Source organism: Thunnus albacares, chromosome 12 (assembly GCF_914725855.1).
Source record: "Thunnus albacares chromosome 12, fThuAlb1.1, whole genome shotgun sequence".
NCBI classification, from domain to species: domain Eukaryota; kingdom Metazoa; phylum Chordata; class Actinopteri; order Scombriformes; family Scombridae; genus Thunnus; species Thunnus albacares.
The window spans coordinates 30,967,680-30,978,827 of NC_058117.1; the positions used below are offsets into that span (position 1 = coordinate 30,967,680).

Below are 11,148 nucleotides of genomic sequence, written 5' to 3' on the forward strand. Positions count from 1 at the left end.
ACTGTTCAGGTGTTATTTGCAAATATACTGTATTTTTGGGGGCATAACACATTAAAATCAGTTCAGAGACACAAATTTTGAAGGAAAATCAACAAAAACAAAGAACTTCATAAAACACAGACACTGTGATGTTACAGTTTATTAAGAATATCACAGTTATGAATTAAAAAAGACAAATTTAACTTTGCAGAATGAATAAAACACCAATAAACATCATAAAAGTTTGAAAATACTAAAAACTGAGTATATTTTTTTTTATTTTTTGTATAATACAAGTCAAAGCTAAAAGTACGAAACAAAACAAACCTGAGCTAAAAAAGTAACTGTTAAGGTTTAATTTGTAAATATATATGTGTATATATGTATTTATATATTCAGCACAACTGTATCTAACTTGTGCATAAAGAGAGAAAATGTAAAACCAACCACAACACGTCATAAGTGACATTTGTGAAAACTGATCAAAATGATAAATGAGATGAATTGATGAGATGTGATGGTGAGAAAAGGCGAGCAGAAAACAGTCAGTCAGCATGTGTGCAGTTGGTGGACGGTCCCTTGTTTCTGAGGATCATCAGCAGAGAGAGTCCACAGCAGTACACCAGACTCTTCACTATCAGCACTGTGTACAGCACACAGAGCAGCTTCACCTGGCACTGAGACTGGAAGGACACTGACACACACACACACACACACACACACACACACACACACACACACACACACAGGTCAGTCTTCTCTCCACACTGTTTCAGTCTGTCACTGTGGACATTTCATCACAATATCATCACATTTTCTTCAGTAGAACTTGGACTTTTCCAGACGGGACGACCAGCTTTACATGAAGACAGGGGTCGACTACAGTTTGACTGACAGCTCAAAGGCCCTTATTAAATACAACAAGTCAGGGCCGGACCCAGCTTTTTAGGGGCCCCAAACAGGATTTGATTTCCTGTTTTCAACTTAAAGTAACTTTTGAATCCACAACTAACTACAATTTATAACAATTAAAATCACTCAAGGTTAAAAAGCAAAGTCCAAATACTGTTTAAAAACACACAGGTTACTATAGATTTGAAGTTTTCACCACTTGGGGGCAGAAGAACTCCACAACAAGCTAACAAACTCCTCTCTGACATATTATGGTCTGTCTGCTGTTTGCTGCTGGGCAGGTAGTGTACAGTGGGTTTATCAGGAAACAGCTGCTGCTGCTGGAAACACTGAGACTGAAGCAGACAGGAAATGTGCTGCAAAACCACAACTAGGAGCTAAAAGAGGCTAAAAAGCTCATTTAGTCATTAGATTCATTCTTAATATAAAACTATTGATTAGTGGAGCTTTAAGATATACTCCCTAAACTTGTTCTATCACCCTGGAGGCCTAAAACTGAGTATAGCGCCCCCAAAAGGTGTTATTTGTCAGCCTGTGAAGTGAAAGCTCTCTCAGTGGGACTTGTTGTGCTGTGGGACACTGTAACAGAATCAGGGAGTGTATGTTTAAATCCTTCAATGATGAGCAGAAAGTGAACAGACTGATATGCAGCCCTAACTGCAGCAGGACATTGGAGCTGTCAGAGCATGCAGAGAGGCAGCAGGTGATCTTACAGTCAGCTTGCTGCAGAGCTGGCAGGTCTGCTGGCTCTCTCTCTGGAGGACAGGAGGCTGCTGGAGCTGGAAGCTCTGAAACACAAAAGGAGTCAAATGTTTGGAGTTGCAGTGAGAAATGTCAGTGCTCTGCTCCTCTGCTCTCTCTGACAGCGTCTCCAGATGAAGCTGAATCACTGCTGAACACAGTCACCAAGCCTTCATTACCTTGTTCTGTTTGGGCCTCCACTGTTCCCCCCTCATGCTTGACGGAGCAGCGGTATTTATATGTGCTGTTCTCTTGCTGATTGAGCAGCAGGATGGCGACGGTGCGTCCCGGCTCTCTGAGCTCCAGCTGCTGTCCCTCAGCAAGGGTCAGATTCTCCAGCGTGCCGTTCTTCTGTCTTTTCCAGGAGAACTGGACCAGAGGAGGAGACATGGCTGAGGCCAGACACAGCAGGGAGCTCTTCCCCTCCAGGTGGGCTCTGGATGCTGCTGGGTACACGCTCACCACGGGCTTCACTACCTGCTCATCTGAAGTTTGACAGCAGCAACAAGCAGCACAGACACACATTCACACAGTCAACAGCAGCTTACAGCACTGCACTGCATTCAGTCTGATCCTGGAAACTACATGATCACTAAACTACTCATCAATACACCACAAACATCATCTACTGGACACTGTATCAATAATCATATCAAACTAAAGCATCATGGAAGCTCATCATATGTCATATATAAAGATTCAAACATCATTTACCACTTTATCAATATTTACCACAACATTAGTTACTAATATAATAGAGTTTATAAAATATAAAATATATCATGACATAACAGCCTCATATAAAATACATTTGCTGATGATTATAGTGTTTTATATAAAATATATTTACCAACATATACTTTAATTAATAAAAATCAATAAATAATTTTAACATAAGTTTTATCTTTTACTTAAAACAATATTACCACCACCACGACTACCATGTTCAGATACGTCTAATATAATATAATATAATATAATATAATATAATATAATATAATATAATATAATATAATATAATATAATATGATGACATTTGTCTTAGTAAATTTAAAGTATAATTTTATTACTTGGTTAAAATATATTATATTTATGTTACATTTGTAAATGATTATAGTGTTTATATGAAGTATATTTACCAGCATATACTTTACTCTAATCAGACACACAATACATCAATACTTTTAACAACTTTTTAAAGAGTTTTAGCTTTTATATAAAACACAATTACCACAACATGTTCAGACATGTAAATAAAATATAATATAATAATATATATTCTTAATTAAATTACAACATGTAAATTATCTGATTCATTATATTTTCTATCAAACACTTTCTAAAATATTTTTTACATTATATATTTGACGTCATGTTGATTTCATAAACCAATATGATTTATATTAAATATGGATTAAGATATACAATTATACATTTGATCTATAAATTATATTTAGCTTCATCACACATTTAAAATGAGTTTCCCTTCATGCATTAATTTATCTTCCACTAAAAGACATATTTATCATCATAAACACACAATTATCATGAGATGCATTTTACCATTTACAAATATATACTGTATATTTAACACACAATGTATTTATCACTATTTGCTTCTAAAATGACATTAAGGAACATTTATTAAATGATGTTTCACATCATATATCATCTTGTTTTTAATAAACAGGAGCTGCTGCTGAATCAGTGAGATTATTAAATACTGTTTATTTGTAACATTACTGATATCAGACTTTTTGGCTGTAAACAAACTTTGATGTGATGCATAAATAAAGAAGAACTTGTGGTGTGCAGTGAGATTTGAAGCTCTTTTCAGGAGTTATTGATTAGTTTTATGGAAGAATGGCTGCATCAAGAATTCTCTACTAAATATGAAAAAACTAACATGTAAAGCCTGAAGCAGCAGAAACTAAAACTAAAAACACATTTTCAACTTGTTCAATAAAACAACTGAAGGAAAATGAAAGTTTAGTCTTACCTGTTACATACAGTTTAGTTCCAGAGCCAAAGATGAAGTAGAGGTTTCCTCCACAGTGAATGAGACTGTGACAAAAACCTGTCTGCTGTTGAATGTGTCAGCTGAGGTGAACGAATCCAAATTATGAACCAGTATCATATTTCATCTCCATGATGTGTTTCTCTAATGTTCATATCAACATGACTGTCTCTTCTTTTATTTGATTTTAGCCACATTAGCAGTGTGACTATATGGATGCTAATGTCAGTCGGTTGGTCGGTCCACCACTTAAGTGCAGATCCATTGGATCTGATTGTGGATCAAAGGACGGATGGATTGTTCATTAAATGTTGTGCAGACGTTCACGGTCCCCAGAGGATTCAATTATTTATTTGACTTGATTGATTCTAACTTTGAATCTAGCGCCACCAGCAGGTTGACATGTTTGGTCCAGACTGAAATATCTTCTCATCTATTGGATGGATTGTCATGTAATTTAGTAGAAATATTCATGTTCCCCTCAGGATGAATTATAATAACTTTGATCCTCTGACTTTTCCTCTAGCGCCACCATCAGGTCAACATTTAAACTCAACTAAGAACTCATTTAAAATCAAAGTGACATTTGTAGTGATGCAAATTACTTAAAGCTGCTATAATCAATATTTTTATAATAACCATGATGTGTCAGTGTGTAATGTGTTGGTCGTGGCTCGTAGTGATGAACCTACAGAGAATTATCAGTGACTCTGCAGCTCCTCTCGGCTTTACGGAGCTTTATAGTGAGTTTCAGCTCATTGTTTATCTGTCCGGCTGCAACTTTACTGTTTTGTTAAATAAAAAAATGAAAGTTCAAAAGTTGTAAAGTTCACATTTGAGGAGATTTGTTGAGTATTATGAACTAAACCAAGTTAGGATGACATTAGTACCTGTGCTGCCATGCAGGTACATTTTCATAGGAGCCGTAGTTTTTGTTTGCTTGTCAATCAATTGATGTTTAACATTTTGAATCACATAAAGGATTAAATTTCTAATAGTAAATGCTGTAGTGGAGCCATTTGTCTTAGAATATGGACAGTAAACATCAGAACCTGTGGTTAAGGTTTAGTTAGGTTTAGGTAAAGATCATGGTTTGGGTTAAAATGACTTCCTGGTTAAGATGAGGGGAGCTGCGTCGTCATGGTTACAATAATAAACACGTGGTTAAAGTTAGGAAATGATGGTGGTCGTGTTAAAAGAAACAAACAGTGTCTGCTGTCGTTTCTCTTGTGAAGACAGTCTCAGCTGCTCACAGAGCAAAATCCATTTACATTTACCACATTTCTGTTGAGGGGAAATTGTCATAAATACAAGAATTGTGTTGAATCTTTTACTAAAGTGAAATTATCTGTTGAAATCTGCTCAAAGATGTGACGTGAAGAATGTTGCCTGAAGGCTTTTATTGTGAAAGAGACACAGGAAGTGTTTTCATTAATTATTTAACTGTATTCCAGCAGCAGGTCAAAGAAGACCATTTTTATCTTCATCTCAAACTTTCAACTCTGTCAAACATCTTTTTCTATTTATTATTTTCTCAATTTTTGTTATTAAATCAAATGTTAATAAAGTTTCACTTTTGATCTCTCCATTATTTGTCTCTTTTATCTGTGTTATATTGTTGTTTGTTTGTTTGTTTTCATCTTGTTGTATCATTGTGCTTCTGTGTTGCTCCTTTGTTCTCACTGTGTGGAACAACAGGAAACCTGCTGAAATAGCTGATAAATAATATCAATGAAATATAATGTTTAAATCAAAATCCTGACACCAACAGACAAACATTTAGTCCTCAGCTCAGTTTGTTAGTGACTCTGGCTGAGATGGAGGTGAATTATGTGAACCTGGGCTGTGGTTTACTGCTCTCTTCCTGTCACAAACACTGTTTGACATCTGTTCATCTGGAGGTTTTTGTTCAGGCTGCAGGGATCATTTCTCACTGTGGGAACCATCCCAACACGAGCAGTAGTAGGTGGCTGAATGTAAGGGTTTAACTTTCTGGATCCTCAACTCATAGACGTTCTCATTTTTTACACCTTTGAAATCATTTTTCTGAGGATGATTGTAACCGCCACCACCACCAGTCGTCATGTCAATATAAAAAATCCTTGTGAATGTTTCTGTGTCTTTCTTCTGGTACCAGAATACATATGGGAGTGTACTGTCACACTGGTCAGTTCCTCCACAGCTGAAGGAGACGTTTTCACCAGCTCTCTTGGTCAATGTTAAATCTTCCTGAATCAGGTCTGCTGCCATGGCAACCAGCGCTGTAGAGAAGCAGACACACAGATGAAGGTCAGTGTGACAGTGTTTGTTAAAGGTTGAGTTTGTTGGCTCCTGATTGGCTGGAAACACTCACCTGAACACAGACAGCACAGAGCAGCAGCTGGGAGGAAAAGCATTTTGTGCAGTGGTGTTTCCTCTGGTGAATCTGGGGAGAAGTGGCGCTCTGATGCAGCTGAGGCCAAACAAGGACGAGCTGTGAGATCAGACGAGGGCCACGTGGTTTCTAACAGCTCCTCAAACCTCCCATCAGCCCCTGCGGCGGACAGATAAGGCTGCTGCTGCTGCTGCTGCTGTGTGGTTTTCCACTGAGTGGAGGAGCAACAGGTTGCACACAGTTACCATGGAGATGGACGTCACTGACACATCACTGTTTGATTGTTCACAGGTGTTAATGTGAGAATTTATCAGCTCTATTCAAATATTTACAATCATTACAGCTGCATTTAAAAGAAGCAGAAACACAAACTCATATTAGTTTAACAGTGAAAGTGATGGAGAGCAGAGACGGACTGATATTATCTCAACTGGTTTTTAAAATGATTTGACTCTTATTTTTTAATCATATGTTTTCCTCCACGTCTCTGTTTCTCTGTGTGCTTCACTTTCACTTTCTTCATCTTGATTTTAATCTGGCAGCAGATCAAAAATCTGGGACACAACAAAACACAAAAACATTCATGGAACCACAAACACGTTCAGGTTGGTGGTGAATTTAGCAACACAGATTGTTCTCTGTTGTTTGAAGAACAGATGTGATGAAAAATAAAAAAAAACTACAAATCCACAAAGCTCCTACTGAACTGTGATTTTAACCTTTAAATGTTCCCCTTATATTTATTTAATCCACTTGAATAAATGAATTGAATTTCCTGCATCATCTGATGGTATCATGCATTCATTGCCGCTCTCTTTTAACACTGAGTTTAGACACATTTCCTCAAATTTCATCCTGACAGATTTGATATTTTTGGAAACTTTTAATATTAATCATAATCATAATCATAATCATAACTTCATATGCTTTGATACAAAGAAAACTGTATTCAAAAATGTGTTTTTCAGATTCATTATTATCTCTTCTATGTTTTTATTTGTTGTTGTTTTAAATCTAATATTCTAAAGTTAATTTGTGTATAATATTCAATTATAATTCTAACATTCCAAACTCTAAAATTCAGTTTATTTGTAAATAACTGAATATTTATTCATGATTATTTAATAAAAGGTTGGTACCAAATACAACCTGCACCAGTCTACATGTTCAGCTGTTTTCAGGAGCAAAACCAAAAGTAACTCTCTCCCTTTTTATTATATAATATTTATAATATATTTTACACATTATATTTTATATTTTTTTATATTTCTCTGACATTTTATTAGACTTTAAAGCTGTAGTTTACATCTCATTCTCCACTTTATATTATATTACCTCTATCTGCTCTGTGCTGAGCTGTCAGTAATAAAACCTTTACACTGCTGCCCTCATGTGGCTGCAACAACACATTGCTTCTACTACTACTAGTCTCTTCAAACTTTTGTTTTCATGACCCCAAATGTGTATAAAGAGTATATATGTTATATATATGTGTATGTACAGAGAGACAGACAGAGACTCCTTCCATGTTAGTTAGATATATTCAATTCTAATTATAATATTACAAAATCTACAGTAAGACAAAATGCAGTTTATTTACAAGTAACTAATCAGATTATTGAGATTCTCACATTTGAAAATGACAATTGTATAACATGTTGTAGAACATATTAAAAACAATATAACTATACAATTTATAACAATTAAAATCATTCAAGGATAAAAAGCAAAGTCCAAATACTGTTTAAAAACACACAGGTTACTATAGATTTGAAGTTTTTACCACTTGGGGGCAGAAGAACTCCACAACAAGCTAACAAACTCCTCTCTGACATATTATGGTCTGTCTGCTGTTTGCTGCTGGGCAGGTAGTGTACAGTGGGTTTATCAGAAAACAGCTGCTGCTGCTGGAAACACTGAGACTGAAGCAGACAGGAAATGTGCTGCAAAACCACAACTAGGAGCTAAAAGAGGCTAAAAAGCTCATTTAGTCATTAGATTCATTCTTAATATAAAACTATTGATTAGTGGAGCTTTAAGATATACTCCCTAAACTTGTTCTATCACCCTCAAGGCCTAAAACTGAGTATAGCGCCCCCAAAAAATGTTATTTGTCAGCCTGTGAAGTGAAAGCTCTCTCAGTGGGACTTGTTGTGCTGTGGGACACTCTAACAGAATCAGGGAGTGTATGTTTAAATCCTTCAATGATGAGCAGAAAGTGAACAGACTGATATGCAGCCCTAACTGCAGCAGGACATTGGAGCTGTCAGAGCATGCAGAGAGGCAGCAGGTGATCTTACAGTCAGCTTGCTGCAGAGCTGGCAGGTCTGCTGGCTCTCTCTCTGGAGGACAGGAGGCTGCTGGAGCTGGAAGCTCTGAAACACAAAAAGAGTCAAATGTTTGGAGTTGCAGTGAGAAATGTCAGTGCTCTGCTCCTCTGCTCTCTCTGACAGCGTCTCCAGATGAAGCTGAATCACTGCTGAACACAGTCACCAAGCCTTCATTACCTTGTTCTGTTTGGGCCTCCACTGTTCCCCCCTCGTGCTTGATGATTCATTGAATAACAAAACCCAAATTAATAATACTATTAATATTTTATAAAATTACAAGTACTAATTTAATAATTAATATATATTATTTAATAATATAGATTTTATATTTAATAGTTGTATTACTTTGTTGTTGCTGTTTGTTTTATTATCAGTTTCTCTTATGAAGTTGTTTTTGTTAATAAAACAAACCAGTTTTTAAATTGTGGTGTTTCTGAAATCTTTCATCTTCTTCTAAATTGAGGTTTTTACCTGCAGAGTGTTTAAATTCACACTGTAAGAACATTTTTAACATTCACTTCCTCTCTGCAACATTTAAAAAAATACATCCTACATTTGTTATCATCAATCAGAGCAGCAGAACACAAACCACACTGAGACAAACAAGTCATCTTTACTTGTATTAAAAAGAAAATACACCAATAATATAAGAACACAAACAGTCAGACAATAACACAATAAAGTTTCAAACGTGTATAATCAAGCAACATCAGCAGCTGGTCAAAGCAGAAAATGCTGTTGTTTTTCTCCCAAAAACCTCTTTAATGTTTTCACACTAGAAAGCTCCTCACATAGAGGTGATAACCAACTGATGACAGTTATTTCTGCAAATACTTTACACAAAGGACAATTGGAAATCTGAGCCCAAAAGCTGCTGAAGCCTTTCTTGAGTACATTTATTATTTACTTTTAAATTAATGTTGCAAACATCAGCAAAATCTTCTAGTATCTTTTATTGACTGTAGAAATCCTAAGTGTAATATTTAATGATGCCAAAAATGTAAAAATGAAAAGAAGAATAAGAGTAAAGGCAATAATTATTTTGCCTCTAGCAGTGCAGGGCTCATGAGTTCCTGGGTTTATTTGGTTAAAAAGTCCTTTTACTTTAAGAATAATTTATTTGCATGACCATGATCTTCTGACAACTGAAGGTAGTTTAGTTGACAAATCCGACGTTCAGATCAGAAAACACTCATATGTGTTATATTTGGAGGATACTGACAAACAGCCCCTTCTGTCATTTATGTATGAGCACTCGGTAATGACAAGTGTAAACTGTAAAGCAGTGATGGAAGAAGTATTGAACTGGTTTACTTAAGTAAATGTACCAATAATACAGTATAAAATACTACTTTACAAGTAATGGTTTTACTTTCAAAATTACAGAAGTATTATTTGCTAAATGTACTTAAAGTATCAAAAGTAAAAGTACTCTTTATGTAAATTGGCCCCACACACTGTTACATTGATCATATACATATATACAGAGCCTGTGAAAAGTATTCACCACTCTTGAAATGTTTCATGTTGTATTTTTTTAAAACATGGAGTCATAGGGGATTTAATGTGGCTTTTTGTACACTGAAAAAAACCCTTATATGTAAAATGAAAATAAATCTCTATGAAGTGAACTAAATGTAATTCAAATATAAAATACGTCATCAGCTTTACTACTAAAATCTAAATCTGAAAAGTAAGTAGTACTTATAGCTGTGAAGTAAATGTAGTGGAGTAGAAAGTAAAATATCTCCCTCTGAAATGTAGTGGAGTGGACGTATAAAGAAGCATAAAATGGAAATAGTCATGTAAAATACCTAACAATTGTACTTTATTACATTCCTCCCCTGCTGTAAAGTGCACCTTTGCTAAAAACTCCAAAAAAAAAAAGTGACAAGACCTCCAGATGTGTGGCCTTTGTTGGTGGCTGGGCTCAGTTTGACTGTGTGGGTGGAGGGCTCAGTGGAAAAAAGTTTTACAGACAACAAGAGAAAAGACCCACATGACAAATGAGAGGGAGGGAAGTTCATGAGTGTACAGCAGCAGGTATGAATCTGTTCTCGGCGGTTATTAGGACTCATATAAAACTGTTGACAGCGAATCAACACTTCCTTTCCTGCAGCAGACGGGCCGTGTGGGTTTCTGCTCAGCAGCCTCCACACTGTTCACTGTGGTTTTTCACTTTATTAACACAATGACGGTTACAACCATCGACTCTGGTTAAAGAATGGTTCCAGGAACTTCAGTATGAATTCAGTGCTCGCTGTCTCAGTTTTAATCTGTGTTATTAATGTGTGAGAGAAGCAGCTGAAATCCTAAACTCAGAGCTGAGAAACTGACATCATTAAATAAAGGGAGACGTTCAAACTCCTGCAGTCTGCTCAGGTCCCACAGTCTGTACTGAGTTCACAAACACATTACTCAATAAGTTTAAACAAATAGATCAAAATAAAATGGTTGTAATTGATAATAATAATAATAAATACATAACTCGTAGAAAAGAAAGTAGAGTCATTATAAAGAATGAAATAGATTTTATATAATAATTGATAATTGATAATTGATTGGTTTATTGACTGGGACATGTTGCAGTTTTAAACATTAAAGAAGCACTGGACCAGAGTTAGCTCGAGGCTAATTAACAGCACAGCTACACACAGCACATCACATACACCCACAATGTCAATAAGAAGATTAATAATGTAAACTTGTCAAGTTAAAAGCAAGACTACCTGCATTAATGAGAAGACCATAGATGGAGTTTAGACTCAATGTTCACACAGCTGATTGGTCTTTAG

The 11,148-nt window shown here is 35.8% G+C and overlaps 1 protein-coding gene across 1 annotated transcript; it reads right to left on the bottom strand.

Annotated features, from left to right (window-relative positions):
- Positions 1-524: 524 nt before the first annotated feature.
- On the bottom strand, positions 525-4,060 carry LOC122994474. The gene is made up of 4 exons (XM_044369183.1): positions 3,643-4,060; positions 1,812-2,117; positions 1,605-1,679; positions 525-673 (listed from the first exon to the last, which is right to left on the bottom strand). Exons 1-4 carry the CDS (start codon positions 3,767-3,769, stop codon positions 525-527), a joined length of 657 nt encoding a protein of 218 aa, XP_044225118.1. The 5' UTR covers positions 3,770-4,060.
- Positions 4,061-11,148: the final 7,088 nt, after the last annotated feature.

What these genes read in the sequence shown, in the direction of transcription:
- LOC122994474 (XM_044369183.1), bottom strand. Translation starts at nt 3,769, where the DNA reads ATGATACTGGTTCATAATTTGGATTCGTTCACCTCAGCTGACACATTC. An exon ending in TTTGGCTCTGGAACTAAACT is followed by an intron (nt 2,118 to 3,642) that starts GTATGTAACAGG and finishes GTCAAACTTCAG; the next exon opens with ATGAGCAGGTAGTGAAGCCC. An exon ending in AGCTCTGCAGCAAGCTGACT is followed by an intron (nt 674 to 1,604) that starts GTAAGATCACCT and finishes TGTGTGTGTCAG; the next exon opens with TGTCCTTCCAGTCTCAGTGC.